Genomic DNA, 26566 nt, shown 5'->3' with positions numbered 1-26566 from the left:
CACATCGGTTTTAATTCAGTATTTCAATTTCTGGAACTTAATCCTAAAGTCATAATCCAAGCCAAGAAATTAAACTTTATTCTGTAACATGTTTATTGAAGCGTTATTTTATAAAAACATGGAAGCACCAAATATATCCAACTACAGGGGAATCTTTAATTAAATTACGTCCATCCACTTGACAGAACATTATAATGAAAGCAATGTAGCAACATGGAAGATGCTTATGGTTTAAGGATAAGTGGAAACATTAAGCTACAAAAAACACGGGTGGGTCTGTATCTAAGTAAAATATGGATGCAGACCAGAACTGCATGCGTATTCTGAAAAAATGTAAATTGTAAAAAAGAGGTCTGAGATAATTCTGCTTTGATTCTGTCTGGTGGGGGAGGGCACCCTACTGGTGATGGCAGGTGACATCCTGGACTGCTATGGCTCTGTAACAGTCATTCACTCATTTGTTTGTTCATTCATTCATCAGACGTTTCATGAGAACCTGTGCTGTGCCCTGCTCTGCCAACAGGAATACTCCTGAAAATCAATCACATTTTTACAGACCAATTTGTAAGGGGAAAATGTACTATTTAAGGCAACTGTGTGCTAGATAAATTATTTGGTGAATCACTCAGCATTCCCTCTGGTCTAGTCTAATTGATGTATTTTTTTATACTTTAGGAAGTTCATGGATTAGGTTTTCTTCATGAGATTACAGCAGTGACACACGAGGGACTGCATTGTCCTTGTTGCGCCAAAGTCACACGGTGACGGTTGGCTCTGCCCTTTTTCACTCCCAGGAATATTAGGAATGGAAAAAACCACGACCACCACCTTTCTTCCTTCCCCCTTTCTAGGACAGATACCTGAAATTTTGGTGGCAATCCTGGTGGTAACAGGGGGCCCAAAGCCCTTTGCTGTGCTGGCCTTGATGGTGAAGGAGTAGGTGGTCCCGGGGTACAGACCCACAAAGAGGTGGTGGGTTTCATTCCGAAGCTTGAACACTTTGCCTCTCTGGCTGGAGAGGTCTGCGCTTGGGTCCAATGAGCCCACGGCCTTGTAGTTGATCTGTACAAGGAGCCAGCAAACAAACATATCAGTGCCTCACCCAGGAAGCTGGGCGGAGTCCATATGGAGGAACATCAGGGGAGGAAAGCACAACGCGTGTGAGCTTGGTCAGCACTTCTGCTGTTCGCGTCTACCTTACAGATGATCCCAGCCTCCCAATACTCCATGGCTGATACTCTGGAGCATTGCTGTCCAATAGAAATAAAATTTAAGCCACATACGTAACTTTCAATTTTCTAACAGTCACATTAAAGGAAAGAAAAGTAAGAACATAAAGTAAAATTAATTTTAGTAACCCATTTTGTTAAACCCAGTAGATGTAAAATGTTATCATTTCAACCTGCAATCAACATAAAAAATTAATGAAATAATTTATATTCTTTTATTCATATTAGGTCTTAGAAATCAAGTATCTATTTTACCACATGGTGCATCTCCATTTGGACTAGCCACATTTCAAAAGCGCAGGGACCCCGTGTGGCTACTGGCCATCACATTGGACAATGTGGCCACAGAGCAGTGTCCAAGTGTAGCATCCTGATAAGAATTATCTGGAAGCCTAGTTTAAAATGCAGCTCATGCATCCCCCTACTCCACGTGGTGCTCTCTGGTGCTTTCTTGTGCATTATCTAGTTTGTCTTCCCTAAAACCTTGCGGACGTCAGAGTATTTATTCTCATTTTAATGTTGGAGAAACTGAGGCTCAACCGGCAACAATTTGTATTAAACCAGCGCTTTTCGAAATATCTGTGGTGAAGACCCAGTTCTGTTTCCCAGTCCACTGCAGACCCATAATGATCCAAAGACCACATCACACGTGACTCATCATGTGAGTTTGGCAATAACCACACTGTTCTACATGATGCGCAAGGAGACGTGTCCACTGACCACACATATGGGTGTCACAGCAATGTCAAGGCCCTAAGAAGTTTCTAGATGCTCACTCTCAACTTCTGCACTTATCCTGCTGTGAATGTAACAAAACAGCTGGCATCCCTGGCACTGGCCCCCAAGGATCACACTCTGAGAACCACATTTCTAAATTACACAGTTGTTAAAGAGGCAAACTCAGGGTTTTTCTGTTTATCTAGTTTGTTCTATTAAAAGTGTTTTATTAGAGTATAATATATATACAGAAAATTATACAGCTCAGTGAACTTTTACTATCTGGAAAGGACCATCTAACCATACCCAATCAAGAGACACAACATTACCAGACCCGAGATTTTCCCCTTACGTCCCCTTCCAATCCTTTCCCTCCTCCCCCCAGCACGGATACCCTCTACCCTGATTTCTAACAGCATAGACTAGCTCTGCCTGGCTTTGAACTTTATATAAATGGAATCATACAGAGTGTACTCTTTAGTGTCGGCTTCTTTCTCTCAACGTCCTGTGTGAGTTTCATGCGGCTGTCACATGCAGCCATAGATCAGGCATTGTCAAGGTTATTCGGTGTCCTATCACTGACCCAAGACTAAACCCAGATCTGTTGGGTTTCATTCATTCCTTCACTCATTTGCTCCTTCACAACCATTCCCCGCATACTCCTGTACTATTCCAGGACCTGCACTGTGTGCTCCCATGCCCTAGCAAATGAATGCAATGAACACAAGCTAGGCCCTGTCCTCAAGGTCTCCTGTTCCAGAACGAGGTAGGTCAACTACACAGCCACTTCACATCACTTTGTCTTTTGTCAGGAATGTCCCATGCTTGTCAGCAAGGCCAAACCCAGGCAGAAAAGGTAATATACCAACTTTACTTCAAAAATAAGCAGTTGGCTGTTCCTGGCTAGGGCACCAAATGTTCTGGAGAAAGCAGTAACTTCTCTCTCCCCTATGAAGCAGGAGCAGTGCAGTGTAGCAATTGATGTCACATGTCGAGGACAGAGGCCAGACTTTGTCTGAAGTGCAGTGAGCCCGGGAGGAGAAATGCACAGAACTGAAGGAATTGGCCATTGTGCTAGCAGAGCTGGCAGGGGCACCCATCTAGCAGATCCCTGGGGGGGGCCTGGTCACAGTGTTCCCTCTGGTCACCCCGCCTACTCCAGCCCTTCTCAAAGGCAAGCACTGCAAACATCTGCCTCTCTTTGTTTGAGGGCTTTTTCCCTGGGTACTCACAGGAAGTGCTGGTTAATTCACATCCCTGGAGACTGGATTTTTTTTTTTTTTTTTTTTTTTTTTTTTTATTAGGCATCAGTTTTATACACATCAGTGTATACATGTCAGACTGGATTAATGCGAGTTGATAAATACATTCCGCGGCTCCTCTTGTGATACCCCTGCAGCATCCCTGGGATTTCCCCGAGGGATGCCACTCCACGTGCCTCCATAGGTAGTTGACTGGAAAACACACCCATCGTTGGCTACCTTCTTTCCCTTCCCCACTCCCTAGTATTTCCCACACTTAATAATCTGCTCGTGCTCAAATCCTTGTCTCAGGCTCTGTTTCTGAGAAATGCCAAACTAAGACGAAGTGCTCAGGGAGGTATCTCAGGGGAGAACTGAACTAATACCTGGGGGTGATACAGAGTCAGAGCAGAGGAAGGAGCACTCTAGATTCTAGGCAGAGGGAACTAACCAGGCAAAGACCTGGGGTGGGAAAAGGCTTGGGAGAACCAAGAAAAGTCCAGTGTTGACTAGATAGTGGTGAGCAAACAGGAGAGCTGTGTGCAGCTGGATTCCAGTTCTCCCCAGCGGCAGAAGAAGGCAGATGTTCGGAGAGCTCTGCCTGTGTCTGCTAACCCAGGCCACCAGGGGAGAAGACGTGCTGGAGCATCCTTTTGAAATTCTGCCCCCGTCCCCTGCCTGGGCTGATGGCAACTACATTGATATACAGACAATGGGTGGTAAAATTCATGCCTTATTTACTAGCCAATTCCTTTTCTGTGCTCCAAATTCAATCCAAAAGCGACTCAATTTCCACCTAAGCTGTCAATATAATATACTGTGCTCCCCTGCTCTCCTAACCTTTCCTGCTATTACAGGATCCTCACTTACTTGTAATGAAACACTATGAATAAATCAATGTATGTTAATATAGCGTGTCTTCAATTTTTTATGAAGGGCTTCACCAAATCTAATTCCCACTGCTCTGTCAGAAACAGTCTTTGAAAAATTTAACCTGCAAGTTTTACGAAGTTAGTGTGGGATCGGGCTGGGGAGGGAAAGAAGGAAGGTGAGAAAAATTGAATGGGATGGAGCTGGGACCGTAAAATGCATCCTGCAATGTGACTCTTCATTTGGAAGTGGAGAGAGAGGAAGATCTGTTAGAATAGCAAACATAAAATAAGGAGGTAGGAGGGGAAAGAGTGCTGAGCTGCATATCAGCCCTGGGCACCAGGGATGAGGCTCTGGCTGCAATGAAGTGCTCGGGGCCACCCCAGTCTCTCCTGGTCGTTCTCAGTGGGGTCCCCAGCCACAAGCCAGAGTGAGCACTTCATAACAAGAATCCAATCACCCCTCAGAATCAACAGAGCAATGGTTTCCCATAGCTTTCGGGATTAGGACCACATTCTTACCCTGTGGTTCTCCATCACCTCACTGCATGAGCTGGCCTCTCCTGCCCTTCTATCTTTTTTAAAAAAATTATTTATTATTTACTTATTTTGGCTGCGCCAGGTCTTAATTGTGGCACGCGGACTCTTAGTTGCAGTATGCATGTGGAATCTAGTTCCCTGACCAGGGATGGAACCCAGGCCCCCTGCACTGGGAGTGTGGAGGCTTATCCACTGGACCACCAGGGAAGTCCCCTCCTGCCCTTCTATCTTGCATTCCAGGCCTTATTTCAGTGTCTGAAAAGAGCCATGGTCCCTTTTGCCACAGAGCTTTTGCACCAGCTATTCTGCCAGCTCAGACACTTTTTTCCTTCCCTTCACCTTGTTAATGACTCCTTATCCTCAGATCGCAAGTAAAATGACACTTTTCATGAGCACCTTCCCTGACTTCCAGGTCCTCCCATTTTATGTTCCCAGAGTTACATGGCTCTCCTTTGAACCACTACTTTTATACTGAACCATGAAATTATTTCATTGATGAGTCCCTTTTCCATCAGCCCAGGAGCCGAAAAAGTAAAGCCTGAAAGCCAGATCTGGCTCATCGTTTGTTTTCATAAATAAAATCTGACCAGAACACAGACACACCATTATTTCTGTACTGTCTGTGACAGCTGCTGACACGCTAAAAGGCAGAATTAGGGAGCTGTAACTCCACAGCCCACAGAGTCTAACATATTTACTCTCTGGCCCTGTATAGAAAGAGTCTGCTGAGCCCTGGACTAGACTTTAAGCTCTAAGAGAGCAAAGATCTTATGTGGTTTTTGCTCCGCATTTTTCCCCTTGGATAAATGAATGAATGATCAAACCAGGTTATGTGGCTTGAGCAATTTGCTTAACCTCCCAGAGTCTTGGGCTCTCCTGGAAGGCAGCCCCTTTGTTCAGAAGTAAGGCCCCAGGGGGGAGTCCATGAGTGACTTTAGCCTGTGCATCAAGGCTCCAGCTGCCATGGACCAGGGAACATCTTGGGAAAAACAGGCAGCCCTTCCACCGTGGGCTGACGAGGAGGGGGCAAGACAGGCGGGGAGAACAGAAAACAATTTCCCTCAAGGAGCCCATCAGGAAGGGCTTGCTTGCGTATTGAACGTGCTTAGATTGAGCCAGGCTCTGCTCCAGGCACTGGGCCAGGTACAGGGTTAGACCACAGAGGTTCCACGTTCAAAGAGAGCAGGTGACAAGTTTCTGGGCCTGAGGATGAGATGGTGGATGGTGGTTAAGGGAAGATATGAGATAAAGTAGAGCTGAGGGAAGTGGCCAGGACTCAGAAGCAGGTTGTCAGAAGATGCAGTCATGAAAAAAAACACCATTTTGGAGCACTTACTCTGTGCCAGGCACTGTGAAGAGGGACTCACATAAAAATCATCTCATTTAATCCTTAAAAAAAAAAATGGTGTGGATTCTTTATGGCTATTCCCATTCCTCAGCTGAGGAAACTGAGGCCGAGAGGTGACATGGTCAAAGTGCGAGCCAGGGTGAGGACAGCTCTGTGTGCGACCAGGCAGCTTGCTGGAAGGACAGATGGTGACCCACCATTTGTGAAGTGTTCTCTGATGCCTCGGTTTCACCACAGTGGGTACCACGATGCAGCAAGAACCTGGATAAGTCTATTCGGAAACATAGGGATGCCCTGGAAGGACCTGATTGCTATTCAAAGAGCTCATGCCCTAACAGATGACCCCACGTTGAGGAAACCCACAATGGCATCAATTGTCAGTGTTGATGGCATAAACTGGGTTAAGACCTGCCCGCCTACAGCTTGAAGCTCCAGAAGCACCCTCTATAGCTTAGCACCCTCTCCTCTTGCTACTATACATGTGGTGTCTTCATCCTAAACCTTTTGGGGGAGGGAGGGTTCAGTACCCTATGTTATCCATTCCATCTACTCCTGACTTTCTCCAAATGGTTTCCCGTCCATTTTCTGGAAGTCTCAAGATAGCAGAGTTTTAACAAGGCTACAAGTAAAATAGATTGACTTGGTCAGTTCAATGGATAAAGGTTAATTTTTTTAAAACTCAGAACAACTGGTTAAAATCTTTTGGCCCTCTTTTTTTACCTATTGTAAAAGTGTTTACAGGCGTGGTCTTTTCCATCTTCTTGACTTCCAAGGCAAAGGTATAAAAGGAGACCAGTTCAAGGTAATCTCCTCTTGTTAGAAGTGTAGTGTTGATGCTTTGGTTCGCTGACAATTTAAAGATAAAATGTGAACATGTTTCCTTCTGAAGAACAGTGTGAATGCACAGATGGCTGCAATGTACACGCCAGTGACTTCTTGGCCACGGGGCCCTTGTATTTCCTAGAGAGCTAAGGACTAGAATAACAGCAGAAAAATGATTATGACCAACACACATATTGCTGCTCCTGGGTTTCTAACACTGTTGAGCCAGTGAGGGAGTGCAGGGACTTCCCACTTCTGTGCACAGACAACTACTGCTTTTGCTTCCATTGTGACTGAATCATTCTCTCCATCAACAGATGTTCACCAAGAACCAACTCTGTGCTGGACTCTGTTCTGAGCTCTTGAGAAACACTGGTGAAGAAGACCCAGTTCCTGACTTTGGGGACCAACAGAGGCATTGGTAGATATTGCAGGTAACCAAAGCCTTTGGGAACACAGATCTGGGAGTAACTGCTTCTGCCAGAGAGAGTGAGGACAGCATCCCAGAGAAGCTGCAAGAGCACTGGGTTAGGCTGGTGGTCCTCAGCCTGGACTCCAAAGCATATGCCCTGAAGACCTTTTTAAAAGTACCAATGCCTGCACCCACTCCGCACTAATTGAATCGAACGTTTTGGCTACAAAGACCTGGACATCAGTACCTTTTTAAAGTTCTCCAGGATATTTGATTGGGCAGCCAGGGCTGAGAATGCTGGATCTGAACCCTAAAGCATGAAGGCGATTAAGCAGAAGAACTATGAAATATGGCACATGCCAAGGAAAAGTACCCTAGAACAGCATGCTGGAAGGAACTGGAAACTCACCATTGGCATATCACAGTGATAGTTGCTGAAGGCAGGATTTACTAATGAATGCTAAAGTTGGTGGGTGAAATGAAGGAGAAATGGAATACCTGCATAACCTTATCTCTCCCCAAATGTAATAAGACCACAAGTTCTTTGATAACCCTCCTCCCAGAAGGTGGAGCCTAATTTCTCTCTCCTTGAGTGTGGGCTGGAGCTAGTGACTTACGATGGAAAAGGGAAAAATGTAGCTTTAAAGCGAAGAGATCTGGCAGACAAGGGCTTAACCAAGGGGTCAAGGTCAACATTGCCAATGATAAGTCACGTTGAGATCAAGGGCTCCCTGGTGTGTGATGGGAAGCACACATACCATCTGTGGTCGTCTTCCCCAGCACCTCCGTCCATTCACGAGACAATATCAGACTAGCCCAGACTGAGTAATGGACATCACTCTTAAAAAACGTCAGAGTCATAAAGACAAGAAAAGCCCGAGAAACTGTCATAGATTCGAGGAAAATAAGGAGGCACGACACCTAAATGGTATGTGGGAACCTAGAAGGAGAAAAAAACACCTAGGGAAAAACTTGGGAAATCTGGGGGAAAAAAAAAAAAAAAAGTCTGGAGTTCAGTCAATAGTAATGCACAGATGTGAAGTCTCAGTTTCTGTTTTGTTTTTAATTAATTAATTAATTTATTTTTGGCTGCATTGGGTCTTCATTGCTGAGCGAGGGCTTTCTCTAGTTGCGGCAAGCGGGGGCTACTCTTCGTTGCAGTGTGCGGACTTCTCATTGTGGTGGCTTCTCCTTGTTGTGGAGCAGGGGCTCTAGGCACGTGGGCTTCAGTAGTTGTGGCATGCAGGCTCAGTAGTTGTGGCTCGTGGGCTCTAGAGCGCAGGCTCAGTAGTTGTGGCGCACGGGCTTAGTTGCTCCACAGCACGTGGGATCCTCCCGGACCAGGGCTTGAACCCATGTCCCCTGCATTGGCAGGCGGATTCCTAACCACTGCGCCACCAGGGACGCCCCTGCGAAGTCTCAGTTTTGATAAACATACCACGGCTAGGGAAGATGTTAACATTCGGGGAAGTTGTGTGAAGGGTACGGAACTCCCTGTACTATTTTTGCAACTTTTTTGGGGGTAAATTTAGAATTATTTCAAAATAAAATGTTTAAGAAACCACAAAATGTGGCATGCTGGGTTTTGGTACCTGTGGGGTCTCTGTGGCTGCAGAATAGAATCTACAACAAATATTCAGTGAGTTGTGGACTTGACCCTGTGCTAAGAACTGGAGAGCCTTCAGAAACCTACAGTCCAGTGCAGGAGATGGGCATGACCATAGGAATGAGTCATAAAGGCACGTGTAGATTACTGCTTTGAAGGAAGGGAAAATGGTTCTTGGGAGCACCTAATAGAGAAGGCTTCTGGGGTCCAGAAGTCTTCACCATAGAGTGTGAAGGTGTTAGCCAGATGAAGGGGGTGGGAGAGGGGATGGGGGGAAGTGATGGGAGTCGGAGAGTGAAGGAAGAGGAGGCCAGAGAGATGCTCTTGGGCAGGATGGCTACTGACCTATGAGTGCTTTTGTGCAAATAAGCAAAAGGCATTTCTCTAGGCAGAGGCTGCCCCCCACCCCCCAATCCCAGCCCCCTGTACTTCAGTGAGCTGAAAGTACCGTTGTGAGAAGGAAAAAATATGCCTTTCTTAATGCCTAGCCATAGTCCTCCTGACAGATACAGGAGGTAGCTTAGTGGGTTTCATCCCCTTGGTGGTATAGTGTACAACCCATGCGACAGTTTGCGACAGTCCTGCATTGAGGTCAGGTCATGGAAGTCTTTATGTGAATGTTCAAGTGCTTGGATTTTATCTTGAGGGCAGTATAGAGTCATTAAATGGGAGGGATACAGCATACCTGTATTTAAGAATAGTGCTACTAAAATTGTGGTCTATAGACAAAACCCCAGGAATCTGCCCAACCCCAGGAATCTGCATTTTAACAAGCTCTCTAGGTGATGCTCATGCATGTTGAATTTGCAGAGGCACCTTCGCTGGCGAGGGTACGGGGTTCTGAACTGACTGGAGGAACAGTCAGAGCCTGGCTCTCATCCAGAGGACAGGTGACAAAGAAGGCCTGGTTCGGACAGGAAGCTGAGGGGATGGAGAGAAGGCGGTGAATCTGAGAGCTGTTGAGTTCTGGCTGGGGAAGGGTAAGGTCCCTAGAGATGTAGGAATGAGGTAGAGCCCACATGTGGCACCGGGCCCGAAGGGGGATGAGTCTTTTCAGGGAAATACTGGGGAAGATCTGTGAATGTCCACCAGCCTGCTCCTTCTGACGTTGCTGACATTCAGGAATGAGAAGAGTCGGGGAGGGGAGACCATTGGATGTTAGCCTTGCAGGACCTTATTGAAACCTAGATCCACCACATACCAAGAATTGCGTTACTAGGGTATATTTTGTAACCTCACCAGCCAAAGCGCTCTACTAACTATCGGATGGGGCACAAATCTCTGGGTAGGCTCTGCCAGGCTTCTCTGGTTCCTAAGGCTGAGCTCCAAAGTCAGGGGCCCAGACTGCAGGCTGGGCTGGCTGGGCCAGCGTCTGCCTGGGCTATGCTCCTTTCCAGGTGCTGCCAGCACAGGGAATGATGCCTGCAATTTGCTGGGCACAAAAGTCCTGCTGTCGCCCTGCAGGGAGCTTGTTCTAGTCTTGTGTGGACTCCCTTGGTCGCCAGGGATGAAAGATGTTTGCCCAACTTGGCTTTTGCTGATTTCCAATCAATATCCTGTTCTCTGCTTTCAGATGGTTTCCTGGTGGCTCTGGGATCAAACACTAGGAGAAAGCAAGCTCCGAATACAGCTGGTCCAGGGTCATTAGTATTCACCATCCAGCAACCCAAACTGAAAGGTTGGTCAGTAGGTGATAATAACAAGAATTAACACGTACTGAGTGCTTACCATGCACGCCCCACTCTCTTCCGTAAATCACCACCCTGCCCCTCAGATCCCAGGCAGACTTCAGGTGGTGTCTTTCTGTCAATACACGATCCCCCTACTAGCATCTCAGCCCCTCCAAGCCTCACCACTGGGCTACTTCTCCGTCTCCTCCTCTCCCCTTCTCTCCCCCACAGGGGAGGGATATTCTAACAGTTTCACTCTTTCAAACTGCTCTGAATTTCAAAGATGCTGTCAGATTCCCATAACGGGGCCACCATCAACTCTGATGGCTCTAAGCTTTTTCTTCCTAACCTGTCATAACGCAGCTTAATAACGTGAAGCTTAAACCTCCTTTCAGCTTTTAATCTCGTGCTGGGGTGTCCTGGGTGCTACGATTTTATTATTTTCATAGAAGTCCTTTTGCTTAATAAGTTTGTCTAGTGATATTCCCAATTGCTTTTACTCTGCATTGCAATATTTCTCAGGTTTCTAAGTGTAAGCTGCTTGCCTTCCAACTTCACACTCAGCTGACTGCTGTGCTCCTGAGTTTAACCTGGTTAAGTTGCTAAGTTGTGTGACCAATTCCTCTCTGGTTGGCTTTGGGCATGGAGATGAGAGAGAAGTTGAATAATCCCTTGACCCTGCTCCCTGGAACCCTGCAGCCCCACCAATGGCCTTTCTGGCAGAGACAGCCTGGGGAAATCTTTCAATGAGGGCAAGGCCTGGATGCTATTTATTCATTGCTATAACTGCCAACATCCAGCTTGGCACAGAGTAGAAGTCAATGAGGTTTGCAAAAAAATGAGGATTAATAATGAAAATGTAATAAACTCAGAATGTGGTACAGCTGGGTTTGAAATGAAGTCATTCTGATGCCAAAGTCCAGCATTTTCCACCCAGAGCTGCCACTTTGCCCTTGGCCCTCTGTGCATGTATGTGACCAGTTGCCAGGGGGACCATTGGCTGTGGGTATCGGCAACCGTCAGGCTCTAAGGCTCTGGGCCTGCCTCCCCACAGAGGGACTTACCAAGCATCCCTGCAGCTGGGTCCATGACTCAATTAAATTATGTATTTAATAATTAACGAGGCCTAAGTTGCTGAAGCTCTTGTCCTCTTGGGTCTGAGTTTCCACATCTGTATAAGTAGAAAGGCCCTTCAGTGCTTTCCCATTTTTGGTGCTTTTTAAAAATGGCCACACATCCTGGACAGCCCTCCCACCAAGGGGTAGAACTTATGTCTCCCTCTTGAGCCTAGGAGAACTTGTGACCGCTTTGACCAACAGAGTGTGGAGGAAATGGTGCTGTGTGGCTTCTGAGACTGGATCATAAAAGGCAATGCAGGGCTTCCCTGGTGGTGCAGTGGTTAAGAACCTGCCTGCCAATGCAGGGGACACGGGTTCGAGCCCTGGTCTGGGAGGATCCCACATGCCGCGGAACAACTAAGCCCGTGCGCCACAACTACTGAGCCTGTGAGCCACAGCTACTGAAGCCCTCGCACATAGAGCCCGTGCTCTGCAACAAGAGCAGCCACCGCAACAAGAAGCCCGCGCACTGCAGCCAAGAGTTGCCCCTGCTCGCTGCAACTAGAGAAAGCCCACGGGCAGCAATGAAGACCCAATGCAGCCAAAAATAAATAAATAACAAAAAAACAAACAACCCAATCCAAAAATGGGCAGAAGACCTAAATAGACATTTCTCCAAAGAAGATATACAGATTGCCAACAGGCACATGAAAGAATGCTCAACATCATTAATCATTAGAGAAATGCAAATCAAAACTACAATGAGATATCATCTCACACCGGTCAGAATGGCCATCATCAAAAAATCTAGAAACAATAAATGCTGGAGAGGGTGTGGAGGAAAGGGAACACTCTTGCACTGTTGGTGGGAATGTAAATTGATACAGCCACTATGGAGAACAGTATGGAGGTTCCTTAAAAAACTAAAAATAGAACTACCATACGACCCAGCAATCCCACTACTGGGCATATACCCTGAGAAAACCATAATTCAAAAAGAGTCATGTACCAAAATGTTCATTGCAGCTCTATTTACAATAGCCAGGACATGGAAGCAACCTAAGTGTCCATCATCGGATGAATGGATAAAGAAGATGTGGCACATATATACAATGGAATATTACTCAGCCATAAAAAGAAATGAAATTGAGTTATTTGTAGTGAGGTGGATGGAGTTAGAGTCTGTTATACAGAGTGAAGTAAGTCAGAAAGAGAAAAACAAATATAGTATGCTAACACATATATATGGAATCTAAGGAAAAAAAAAAAAAAAGGTCATGAAGAACCTAGTGGCAAGATGAGAATAAAGACACAGACCTCCTAGAGAATGGACTTGAGGATATGGGGAGGGGGAGGGGTAAGATGTGACAGGGTGAGAGAGTGGCATGGACATATATACACTACCAAATGTAAAATAGATAGCTAGTGGGAAGCAGCCGCATAGCACAGGGAGATCAGCTCTGTGCTTTGTGACCACCTAGAGGGGTGGGATAGGGAGGGTGGGAGGGAGGGAGACGCAAGAGGGAAGAGATATGGGAACATATGTATATGTATAACTGATTCACTTTGTTATAAAGCAGAAACTAACACACCATTGTAAAGCAATTATACTCCAATAAAGATGTTTAAAAAAGAAAGAAAGAAAGAAAGAAAGAAAGAAAGAAAGAAAGAAAGAAAGAAAGAAAATAAAGAAAAAAAAAAAAAAAAAAAAGGCTATGCAGCTTCTGACCTGTTCACAGGGGTGGCTCAAGTCTACAGCATCTACACTGTTGTGTAAGAAGTTTAAGCCTGTGGGACGGCCATGCTGTGAGGAAGCACAGGGCACATGAAGAGGCCCAGCTGAATCAAGTCTTTGAGTCCTACTGTCCAGGCACCAGACTGGTAAGTGAGCAAGCCTCCTGTTCTTAGCTGACTAGTCACTCCCGGCCATTTGAGTCTTCTTGGCTGAGCCCCTAGATGTCATGGGGCTGAAACAAGCCAGGCTTTTTCAAATTCCTGACCCGCAGAACCTGTGAGCATTATAAGGTTGTTGTTTGATGCCACTAAATTTGGGTGTGGTTTGTTACACAGCAATAGTAAGTAGAACATCATTTGTCCATTAGACTTGAGAGTTTCTTGAAAGCATGGACACCATTTTATTCACTTTTGTAGCCCCAAAAGGAAACACAGTAGATGCTCAATAAATACATGCTAGCTTCTTAACCAAGTGATCAAAGTTAACAACTCTAGTAATGAGAAATATGGACATCAGGTACCTCCTGATAAGAGGCTCTGGAGGAAGGAATATCCTTTATGTGGTAGTTTTGCCAAAAACGCATAACTTGAATTAAAGGACAGTCTACACAATGACTGACCAGTACTCTTCAAAAGTGCCAAGGTCACAAAAGACAAAGACTGAGGGGCCGTCCCAGACTAGGGGGAAACGAAGGCAAAATAATAATAATTGCAATCAATGTAGGATCCTGGATTGGAAATAGGACATCAGTGGGAAAACAAAGTAAAACTTAAATAAGGTCTGTAGATTACAGCATTCACATATTGTAGTTTAAAATATTCATCAATGTTAATTTCCTGGTTTCGTACATTTCACTGTGGCCATGTGTGATGCTAACATTAAAGGATGATGCATATGTGGGAACTGTACTAATTTTGCAATTTTTCTGTAAGTCTGAAAGTATTTTAAAATTAAATATTTTAGAAAAGAAAGAACAAAAATAAATGTTTGCTAAGTCACATTGATTGGCTAGTCTGGAATCATGGGACCACAGGTCAGAAGTCAAAGGCTCAACCCTCTGCTTCTCACTTCCTTGTAGAAATTCATTGCAATAACAATATGAGTTAATACTTATTGCCATTCAACTCTGCCAGGAGCCACGCCAAGCACTGTCCATGAATGACTCATTTAATCACCATAAGTTTTTGAGTCTGGTACCATTATTCTCCCCATTTTACAGATGAGGAAACTGAGGCATGGGGAGAATAAGTAATTTTGCAGGGTTCTCATAGGTAGTAAGTGGCAGCGCCAAACCTGGAACTCAGGCAGTGGGAATCTAGAGTCCACCTGCTTAACTAACCTCAGTGCTCTGACGAGTGCCTCAGTGCCATGATGAGTGGCCAGTCTTGCTTCCAAGGGCTGGGAGACCAGAAACTGCTGGGGGAAACCTGTTTGGCAAAAGGTCAGCTGGAGTGAGAGGACATACCTGGAGTTTGGAAGGACAGGGAGAGCTCCTGGTTAGAGAGCTGGAGACAGGGATGCCAAAGTTAAGGAGAGCTGGGGTGGAAGTAAATTTGGAGATTGGAGGGAGCCCAGTGGGTTGCTACCTGACTGAATTTTCCACGCCCCCCAGAGCCTTCCTCCTTCCAGCTTGGAACTTCCGGCCTCCTGGTCAGAAGGTGAAGGCAGGGGGCAGATTTGCGCAGCCTTTCCTTGGAGAAATCCATTGATCACATAATCACACATTCTGGGTCAGCAGGGGGCTGCAGGCTGAAGTTTCACTCCATCACATTTTTCCTTCATTCAGGATTTTTCTCATGAAATTAAAATAGAATTGATTTTTCTCTCCCACCTCCCCTAAATTAGGCATTAGGAAAGGGGGGAAAAAGGGTGGGCATATTGGAGATCTGAGCATCAGTTCCATCTAGCAGAACAGCATTTGTAAGATGTATTATTAGCCCCTATTATTACGGGAAGGCTTTGTGAAAGTCTTTTTTTTTTTTTTTTTTGGTTGTATCTCCTCCTCCCCACAAGAGATGAAAGCTTTTGTTTTTCTCCCTTTTTCATTAAAATGATCTTTTATTCTAACACTCTTTTCTCTTGGTCTCAGGTGAGAAGCTCCTCTTCTAATCTTGCAAATGTGGTATTTCCCCAGAAGCCTACACACAGCAGGTGACGTTGCTATTTATGGAACTGTCATTTCTGGTGAGATAGGTCATTAGGAACCTCCTATTCTGTGGTGACCCCAGGCTCTCAGCTGGGTCTAGAATAGAACCTAACAGCCAGTGGGAGCTTTTCCATTTACAAACAGTCAGGAGAAACCAAGGCTCAGAGAGGTTCAGAGGCACATCTAGGGTCACACAGCAGGTAGATCTTCTCTGAGAAGGCAGCTGTGGGATCACGAAACAGCTTGGGAGGGAACCAGAAAACCTAGGTGCAAATCCTGATGCTTCCTCTTAACAGATGGCTGTCTGGAGCAGCACTGCCCACTAGAAATAGAATGTGAGCCACATCTATAATTTTATACTTCCTAAGAAATAATTTATATTTCTTTAAAATTAAAAAATGTTTAAAGAAATAGGTGATATTTATTTTAATAATATATTTCACTTAAACTAAGATATCCACAATGTTATTAATTCAACATATAATCAACACACTGTTATTAATGAGATATTTTACATTCTGTTTTCCTACTGGTTGAAATCGGTGTGTAGTTTACACTTCCTGCACATCTTGATTCGGATTAGCCACAGATCAAGTGCTTAATAGTCAAGAGTCACAAGTAAAATTTTCCCCATGAAATTTTAATTCTACAGGTATGTTGTCTAGCTGTATATGGACTCTACACATACCTGCATAACTGTTTTGGTACTTTATGTATAGTGTGAAATGCATATGAAGAGGAAGATTTTTTTCACTACCCCTACCCCAAGAACAAATTTTCACCTCTTGGGGGCAATAGCACGCTTGTTAAGAATGCATGGTCTAGAACAAGTAGTAACAGCACTGAACTTTGGGTTCCTATCTGTAAAATGAGGATTGGTGAGTGGACAAAACGAGGCAGGTTTTGCGGGAACGCATCTGGTAGCGCCGAGTGTGGCACGGAAGCTAAGAACCAAGTTGAACTGGTGCTTCCAACACATTGTTCCCTCCCACGTGGGGGATGGGGCCCAGGAGTTAGGCTCCTCGCCAGCCTGCAGGCAGTTCCAGGATGCTTGCTATCTGCCCAGGTCCTCTCTCCTGCCTCAGAGGATTCCACCAAGCTGTCACATAAGAGACCAGGATGCTGTCCTTCAGCCTGGCCACAGCCCAGCCAATGGCAGCAGAAACTTGTGGACCACAGCTTCAATGCCTCCCCTCTCCTACTGGACACAGAATTGATGCCGAAGGGCCAGACGACACCCTTGAGGGGCAGCCCAGGTCTCCTGGTGCCTCAACCAGGCTTCTCTTCCCTCCTGTGGATGCTCATTGGCAGGGGGTGGTACCCAGGTCTACTATCTCTGCAGAGACACATGTCACATGTTCCAACCCCACCCACCCTACCCCTGCAGTCTACCCCAGAACTGAGAGGTTGCTAAGTATGGGCTAAGGTGACTTCTCCCCTTTTTAAAAGCCCATGCCCTCTGCAGATGAAGATGCAGATCCGATGTCCCAGCTCCCCAGAGACTCTGGCACCGTCTGCCCTTCCCAGCCCAATCCTTCGTAGTGGCCAGTAGGATCCATCTCTGCACCTGTGGCTCCCAAGGAGTTCTAACCTGTCACTGATAACCATCTCTACCCAGTTCTTCCTTGTGTCCCACCTGAATGACACATGCCCTAGAGGCAATGCTAGGGGTCACTGGGGAATCATCTAGAATGCCTTTGGAGACAGGGACCTCAGTCCCTCCTAGTCACTCTGCTCTCCCTCTGATTCCACCGACTCTACATGGCACACGTGAGCGGGGCTTTCTGCAAAGACAATGACTTGGTGTCCTCAGCTGGGGATGGAGAGTAAAACCTACGTGGTGGACATCTGACTGCCTGGTCTTCAGAGCTGCGCCTCATTGGCCACCCACTGTAGGGAGATGCCAAGCTGCAGGCTGGAAGGGAAATTGGCTTTGGGATTCTGCCTTTCTTTTCTTGCCTCATAGTAAAGTGTACTTCTCGAATTCTTGTGTTTCTTTATAGATATAACCCCTCCCCTACCTTTCACTTGGGAGGGGGTTCGGGATGGAAAGAAATTGTTTTGAATCTTATCAGTAAAGTCGCAAGGAGAACAAAAAGAAAAACTCTGAATTCTGGAAGACTTAACAGTGTGCACATGATCCTGGGTGCATGGGGCTGGTTTACAGCTGTGATGCTTAGCAGCTGGGTGACTTCTAACAAGACTCAGTTACATCATCAAGAGGAAAGGCTCACTGTGAATCTGAAATGTGTCCATGTATATAAGAACCCTTGGAAATGCCTAGAACTTTGTAGCATATCATCAAATGGTCCAGTTAGACCTGAATTTACAACAATAGAGAGGGTCTTTCAGGGAATTATAGTTAAACCAAAGATTCATTCAACTTGAGTTAACAATTATGTATTGAGCTCATCCACCAGAGGACAGACAGCAGAAGCAAGAAGAACTACAATCCTGCAGCCTGTGGAACAAAAACCACATTCAGAGAAAGATACACAAGATGAAAAGGCAGAGGGCTATGTACCAGATGAAGGAACAAGATGAAATCCCAGAAAACAACTAAATGAAGTGGAGATAGGCAACCTTCCAGAAAAAGAATTCAGAATAATGAGAGTGAAGATGATCCAGGACCTCGGAAAAACAATGGAGGCAAAGATCGAGACGATGCAAGAAATGTTTAACAAAGACCTAGAAGAATTAAAGAACAAACAAACAGAGATGAACAATACAATAACTGAAATGAAAACTACACTAGAAGGAATCAATAGCAGAATAACTGAGGCAGAAGAACGGATAAGTGACCTGGAAGACAGAATGGTGGAATTCACTGCCACAGAACAGAATAAAGAAAAAAGAATGAAAAGAAATGAAGACAGCCTAAGAGACCTCTGGGACAACATTAAACGCAACAACATTTGCATTACAGGGGTCCCAGAAGGAGAAGAGAGAGAGAAAGGACCAGAGAAAATATTTGAAGAGATTATAGTCGAAAACTTCCCTAACATGGGAAAGGAAATAGCCACCCAAGTCCAGGAAGCACAGTGAGTCCCATACAGGATAAACCCAAGGAGAAACATGCCAAGACACACAGTAATCAAATTGGCAAAAATTAAAGACAAAGAAAAATTACTGAAAGCAACAAGGGAAAAACAACAAATAACATACAGGGGAACTCCCATAAGGTTAACAGCTGATTTCTCAGCAGAAACTCTACAAGCCAGAAGGGAGCAGCATGATATACTTAAAGTGATGAAAGGGAAGAACCTACAACCAAGATTACTCTACCCGGCAAGGATCTCATTCAGATTCGATGGAGAAATCAAAAGCGTTACAGACAAGCAAAGGCCAAGAGAATTCAGCAGCACCAAACCAGCTCTACAACAAATGCTAAAGGAACTTCTCTAAGTGGGAAACACAAGAGAAGAAAAGGACCTACAAAAACAAAACCAAAACAATTAAGAAAATGGTCACAGGAACATACATATCGATAATTACCTTAAACGTGAATGGATTAAATGCTCCAACCAAAAGACACAGGCTTGCTGAATGGGTACAAAAACAAGACCCATATATATGCTGTCTACAAGAGACCCACTTCAGACCTAGGGACACATACAGACTGAAAGTGAGGGGATGGAAAAAGATATTCCATGCAAATGGAAATCAAAAGAAAGCCGGAGTAGCAATACTCATATCAGATAAAATAGACTTTAAAATAAAGAATGTTACAAGAGACAAGGAAGGACACTACATAGTGATCAAGGGATCAATCCAAGAAGAAGATATAACAATTATAAATATATATGCACCCAACATAGGAGCACCTCAATACATAAGGCAACTGCTAACAGCTATAAAAGAGGAAACTGACAGTAACACAATAATAGTGGGGGACTTTAACACCTCACTTACACCAATGGACAGATCATCCAAAATGAAAATAAATAAGGAAATAGAAGCTTTGAATGACACAATAGACCAGATAGATTTAACTGATATTTATAGGACATTTCATCCAAAAACAGCAGATTACACGTTCTTCTCAAGTGTGCATGGAACATTCCCCAGGATAGATCACATCTTGGGTCACAAATCAAGCCTCAGTAAATTTAAGAAAATTGAAATCATATCAAGCATCTTTTCTGACCACAACACTATGAGATTAGAAATGAATTACAGGGAAAAAAATGTAAAAAACACAAACACATGGAGGCTAGACAATACGTTACTAACTAACCAAGAGATCACTGAAGAAATCAAAGAGGAAATCAAAAAATACCTAGAGACAAATGACAATGAAAACAGGACGATCCAAAACCTATGGGATGCAGCAAAAGCAGTTCTAAGAGGGAAGTCTATAGCTATACAAGCCTACCCCAAGAAACAAGAAAAATCTCAAGTAAACATTCTAACCTTACACCTAAAGGAACTAGATAAAGAAGAACAAACAAAACCCAAAGTTATTAGAAGGAAAGAAATCATAAAGATCAGAGCAGAAATAAATGAAATAGAAACACAGAAAACAGTAGCAACGATCAATAAAACTAAAAGCTTTGAGAAGATAAACAAAATTTGTTTATCTTTGAGAAGATAAACAAAATTGATAAACCATTAGCCAGACTCATAAAGAAAAAGAGGGAGAAGACTCAAATCAATAAAATTAGAAATGAAAGAGGAGAAGTTACAACAGACACCGCAGAAATACAAAGCATCCTAAGAGACTACTACAAGCAACTCTATGCCAATACATTGGGCAACCTGGAAGAAGTGGACAAACTCTTAGAAAGGTATAACCTTCCAAGACTGAACCAGGAAGAAATGGAAAATATGAACAGACCAATCACAAGTAATGAAATTGAAACTGTGATGAAAAATCTTCCAACAAACAAAAGTCCAGGACCAGATGGCTTCACAGGTGAATTCTACCAAACATTTAGAGAAGAGCTAACACCCATCCTTCCCAAACTCTTCCAAAAACTTGCAGAGGAAGGAACACTCCCAAACTCATTCTAAGAGGCCACAATCACCCTGATACCAAAACCAGACAAAGATACTACAAAAAAAGAAAATTACAGACCAATATCACTCATGATATAGATGTAAAAATCCTCAACAAAATACCAGCAAACAGAATCCAACAACATATTAAAAGGATCATACACCATGATCAAGTGGGATTTATCCCAGGAATGCAAGGATTCTTCAATATACGCAAATCAATCAATGTGATACACCATATTAACAAACTGAAGAATAAAAACCATATGATCATCTCAATAGATGCAGAAAAAACTTTCAACAAAATTCAACACCTATTTATGATAAAAACTCTCCAGAAAGTGGGCATAGAGGGAACCTAACTCAACATAATAAAGGCCATATACGACAAACCCACAGCAAACATTATTCTCAACGGTGAAAAACTGAAAGCATTTCCTCTAAGATCAGGAACAAGACAAGGCTGTCCACTCTCACCACTATTATTCAACGCAGTTTTGGAAGTCCTAGCCACGGTAACCAGAGGAGAAAAAGAAATAAAAGGAATACAAATTGGAAAAGAAGAAGTAAAACTGTCACTTTTTTCAGATGACATGATACTATACATAGAGAATCCTAAAAATGCCACCAGAAAACTACTAGAGCTAATCAATGAATTTGGTAAAGTAACAGCATACAAAATTAATGCACAGAAATCTCTTGCATTCCTATACACTAATGATGAAAAACCTGAAAGAGAAATTAAGGAAACACTACCATTTACCATTGCAACAAAAAGAATAAAATACCTAGGTATAAACCTACCTAGGGAGAGAAAAGACTGTATGAAGAAAACTATAAGACACTGATGAAAGAAATTAAAGATGATATAAAGGGATGGAGAGATATACCATGTTCTTGGATTGGAAGAATCAACATTGTGAAAATGACTATACTACCCAAAGCAATCTACAGATTCAATGCAATCCCTAACAAACTACCAATGGCATTTTTCACAGAACTAGAACAAAAAATCTTAAAATTTGTATGGAGACACAAAAGACCCCAAATAGCCAAAGCAGTCTTGAGGGAGAAAAACGGAGCTGGAGGAATCAGGTTCCCTGACTTCAGACTATACTACAAAGCTACAATAATCAAGACAATATGGTACTGGCACAAAAACAGAAACATAGATCAGTGGAACAGGATAGAAAGCCCAGAGATAAACCCACACACCTACGGTCAACTAATCTATGACAAAGGAGGCAAGGATATACAATGGAGAAAAGACAGTCTCTTCAATAAGTGGTGCTGGGAAAACTGGACAGCTACATGTAAAAGAATGAAATTAGAACACTCCCTAACACCATACACAAAAATAAACTCAAAATGGGTTCGAGACCTAAATGTAAGACCAGACATTATAAAACTCTTAGAGGAAAACATAGGGAGAACACTCTTTGACATAAATCACAGCAAGATCTTTTTTGATCCACCTCTTAGAGTAATGGAAATAAAAACAAAAATAAACAAATGGGACCTAATGAAACTTCAAAGCTTTTGCACAGCAAAGGAAACCATAAACAAGATGAAAAGACAACCCTCAGAATGGGAGAAAATATTTGCAAACGAATCAACGGACAAAGGATTAATCTCCAAAATATATAAACAGCTCATGAAGCTCAATATTAAAGAAACAAACAACCCAATCCAAAAATGGGCAGAAGACCTAAACAGACATTTCTCCAAAGAAGACATACAGATGGCCAAGAAGCACACGAAAAGCTGCTCAACATCACTAATTATTAGAGAAATGCAAATCAAAACTACAATGAGGTATCACCTCACACCAGTTAGAATGGGCCTCATCAGAAAATCTACAAACAACAAATGCTGGAGAGGGTGTGGAGAAAAGGGAACCCTCTTGCACTCTTGGTGGGAATGTAAATTAATACAGCCACTATGGAGAACAGTATGGAGATTCCTTAAAAAACTAAAAATAGAATTACCATATGACCCAGCAATCCCACTACTGGGCATATACCCAGAGAAAACCATAATTCAAAACGACACATGCACCCCAATGTTCATGGCAGCACTATTTACAATAGCCAGGTCATGGAAGCAGCCTAAATGCCCACAGACAGACGAATGGATAAAGAAGATGTGGCACATATATACAATGCAATATTACTCAGCCATAAAAAGGAACAAAATTGAGTCATTTGTTGAGGTGTGGATGGATCTAGAGACTGTCATACAGAGTGAAGTAAGTCAGAAAGAGAAAAACAAATATCGTATGTTAATACATGTATGTGGAACCTAGAAAAATGGTACAGATGAACCGGTTTGCAGGGCAGAAGTTGAGACACAGATGTAGAGAACAAACGTATGGACACCAAGGGTGGAAAGCGGTGGGGGGTGGGGGTGGTGGTGTGCTGAATTGGGTGATTGGGATTGACATGTATACAGTGATGTGTATAAAACTGATGAATAATAAGAACCTGCTGTACAAAAAAATAAATTAAATAAAATTCAAAAATTAAAAAAAAACAAAAAAAAAAACCCTTAGATTTGTATGTATGTAATTTTAAATATATAAAACTTAGAAAATTCGATTTGTAAATATATACTTTTAGAGTTTTCTGATATATAACAAGTGTGTATATATGTGTCTGTGTGTATCTCAGATTTGCCCTAAAATTGTTTTTTTTTCCAACACTTAAAAGAAAAAGAAAAAGACACACACACAAAAACAATTATGTATTGAGCGGTCATATAAACTTGCCATTATCTTAGGCATTTGAGATATGTCAGTAAACAAAGAAACACAAATCCCTGCCCTCCTTGAGTTTACCTTGTAGTTGGCAGGGCAGTGAGAGGAGGGGAGAAAATTACAAAACACATAATACATATGTCAGTTATTTAATATGTTAGCAGATGATAAGTGCCATGGAAAAGAAACAAAAGGAAAACAAACAACAGCAGAGTAAGGGGTGCGGGAGTGCTGGGGGAGAGTGATACAGGTTGTGATATTAACCTTTGGGCAGGTCCCATTGAGAAAGTAAGATTTGAGCAAGGACTTTGCAGAGGTAAGAGAGTTCGCTAAGTGGGTACCCAAGAGAAGAGCTTTCCAGGCAGACAGAACAGCTTGAGGACAGGCCCCAAATAGGGATCATGTCTGGTTGATCTGAGGAACAGCAAGAAGGCCAGTGTGGCTGGAGGCCAGTGTGCAAAGGGGGGAAGGATGGGAGATAGGGCGAGAGTGGTGAATGGGGCCGTGTAGACCCTCTGTGAGTCCCTGCAAGGCTGAGGCTTTTGGTCCAGGTGGTGTGGAGGCCACTGTAGGTCATGAGTAGCATCAGGCTGGGACTCAGCCCCTGAGACAGACCTGGTGGTGAGGACTGGCTGTACTGACTGAATTCTCTGTCTGTCATGGTGATTAATGACTTTTCTAACTCAGGCCAGAGACACAGGGACCCGTGACTCCCTGGGACTCCTCGGCCAACGCTCTGGGCCCTGGGCACCTGGGAGGACAGGCTGGTGCCTTGGTCCTACCGCCACGCCCTCTGGCTCCACAGGGTACTGCAGAGGCCCAGCCCTTGGACCCTGCCTCCTCGTCAGCTGCTTAGTGCAATAACCCCCACGTAGGCTTCCTCCGAGGGCCCCTGCTGGGTGAGTCGGGAGAAGAGGGAACGCGCCCTAGGCCCTGGGCAGGAAAAATGAACACAAATTCGGGATGTTGAAGAGGTGTCTAGGAAGATGCCCACTGCCCACCTGGCATGGCCATCCCCAAGCTGGATCCCAGGAATGTGGAGCTGATTTAAAGATGTCAAAGGTTATTATAAGCAGTGCTCTCTGAAGGCAGTGACCCCAAAGCTTTGACAAGTATAGTCCTCAGTTTTAGCTTCCCATGAAGCCTGAGATCTTGAAACCCATTGGTCTTCAGGTAGAGGGATCAGGGCCGGGAGCCCAGCACAGCTTCCGAGACAAGGTATCCTGCTGGGCTAATATTTAAAGTAACACAAACTCTTTACCAGGTCCACTCCTGGCATTCCAGCCTCCCATCGAGACGCAGAACTCACAAATCCTTCAAGTGTGAAGAAGGCAACTTAAAGACTCTCTCTGCAGCATGTACAAGGTATGCGAGCAGCATGTACAAGGTATGCGCCTAAAAGGCACTGGGTGTTTCATGGGGGAGGTGGAAAGAATCATTCCATTGATTCGGATGAAGCCTTCTTCATCGAAAGATATCAAAATTTGCATGAAAGACATCTGCTACAGTAATAGCAACTGAAATACTCTTTGAAGTACTCTGAATACAAACATAGAAACACTCCCATGGAGACCTGTTCTGTCTAGCTTCTTGTCTTATCACTGTAGTGCTAGGTTCATTGCCAGTCTCGGATGGGCTGATGGAGCTGCTCAGCCATACTGCCTTGGGCTGCCTAACCTGGGTGAGGGGCGGGGGAGTCTTCCATCAGTTACTGCCTCTACGTCTGGCTCTTTCCTTCAATGACAAACAATCCAGGGGCTCAGATTTTGCCTCCAAAGAAAGAAGCAGGAACTATAAGAATGCTCCAACAATACACGGGACCCTTAGAAGGGGGTTACCCTACCTGTCTCTCAGTCTGGGTGCCCCTGAAGAATTTTAATAATGTCCCATGCCCTCTCCATCCTGAAGCTGTGTGTTAAAAGCTACTCCCCCAGTTCCCTGAACCATAGCTGCCATTTCTGAGTCAATGGAGTCCGTGTGCCACGGACACACCTGCCAACCTGCCTTCAACTGCTCGGAGGATAGAGACTGTGCTGAGCCAGAAGGGTGGGTTGGAGCTCAAAGGCCCAGAGTTGGTGGCGGCCAGAGTTAGTCCCATTGCAGGCCACAGAAATACACTCTTCCAAGCACGTGGCAGGGAAATCAACAACCAAGCCAAGAGAGAAGTCAGTGTGCAGAAAGGAGGATGGGGGCAGACAGACCAAAGGAAGCAGGAGGCAAAGACAACGGAGAAGAGAAGGAAAGAGAGAAAGCTGGGTGCCTGACTCTCCAGTTACATGTCCATGACACCAAATCATTCCTCATCCACTGCCCAGGACTGTCTGTAAAGCCAATCTGAACTATCTTGATGGACCTTGGTTCCTTAAAAGTATATTTCCCTGATGAGAAGATCTCATCTAAATAATCAGCTCATTTGGATTTTCCATCCTTACCGTGCTCTTCCCTCAGCAAACAGCCCAAAGAATGTGGCTCCCTTAGCTCAGCAGCTGCCTCTGTGTCCCCTTCTCAATCTGTATCTATAGTCCGTTCCACCCTGGCCCAAGTCCCGCACCCCGCCCGCTATGAGCCATGGATTCATCCAAAGTGCACACTCCAGACCATATTCATTCAAGGGGGCACCTGGTGTTCCCCAATGCAGAATAGCCTGTGCAGGAAGCAGAACTGAATGTCGGTGTCATTTAAACTGAATGTTTGCTGCCATGTAGTCCCCCATGGGAAACTGCCCAAGAGGCAGCTATGTGGGCCGATAAGGGCTTCTCTGCCTTGTCAGAGTTCTCGGGCACCAGCTCCAGATAAGGGCCAGTGACATGGCCGACACCTGTGCCAGGTGTCAAGTCTTCCCCTTGAGCCACATGTACACACAGGCACACTACATGTCCCTGCCTGGCCACGTCCATGGCAGAGGACTGGGCATTCCCTCAGGAGGCTGGGTTTATCCTGCTATTCCCCAAAAGAATACTAACTCCTACTCACCTCTTCTCAAAGCGGGAGACAGCTTTCTGCAGTGGTTAAGAAGGTAGAATTTGCCACTTACTAGCTGTGAGACTTTGGACAAGTTGCTTAGCTTCCTGGTACCTAGATTTCCTCATCTGTTAAATGGGGATAATGAAGTCCCTGTCTCATAGGTCTGATAGAGGAAATCATTGAGATAATACCATAAAGCCCTTAGAACAGTGTCTGGGACATAGTAAGCACTCAATAAAGGCATCCCCTATTATTACTGTGAAAATGTTAAAGTCCATCAGTGGTTTTCCATTGCTCGTAGGATAAAACAAGTATCTACACCGTGGCCCACAGATCCGGCATGGTCTGGTGCTACTGTCGCTCCCTTGCCACCTCAATGAGCACATGCCCCCTTGACCTTGCATTCGGATACACTAGCCTTCTCCCTACAGGTACTGGCCCTGCATCTCCCACCTT

At 44.4% G+C, this 26566-nt stretch overlaps 1 protein-coding gene across 8 annotated transcripts in view; it reads right to left on the bottom strand.

The window, feature by feature from the left end:
• Window positions 1-26566, bottom strand: part of PTPRT (protein tyrosine phosphatase receptor type T) — a 1095010-nt gene that overhangs the window by 284602 nt on the left and 783842 nt on the right. For all 8 annotated transcript variants that reach the window (XM_059896616.1, XM_059896620.1, XM_059896617.1 and 5 more), the window contains exon 10: window positions 861-1062. In XM_059896616.1, coding sequence (XP_059752599.1) covers window positions 861-1062 — 202 coding nt within the window. The remainder of the gene's footprint in view (window positions 1-860; window positions 1063-26566) is intronic.

This window comes from Balaenoptera ricei, chromosome 15, assembly GCF_028023285.1.
Source record: "Balaenoptera ricei isolate mBalRic1 chromosome 15, mBalRic1.hap2, whole genome shotgun sequence".
Lineage (NCBI taxonomy): Eukaryota > Metazoa > Chordata > Mammalia > Artiodactyla > Balaenopteridae > Balaenoptera > Balaenoptera ricei.
The sequence above is the reverse complement of the archived record's forward strand: the minus strand, read 5'-3'. Positions and strand labels throughout refer to the sequence as shown.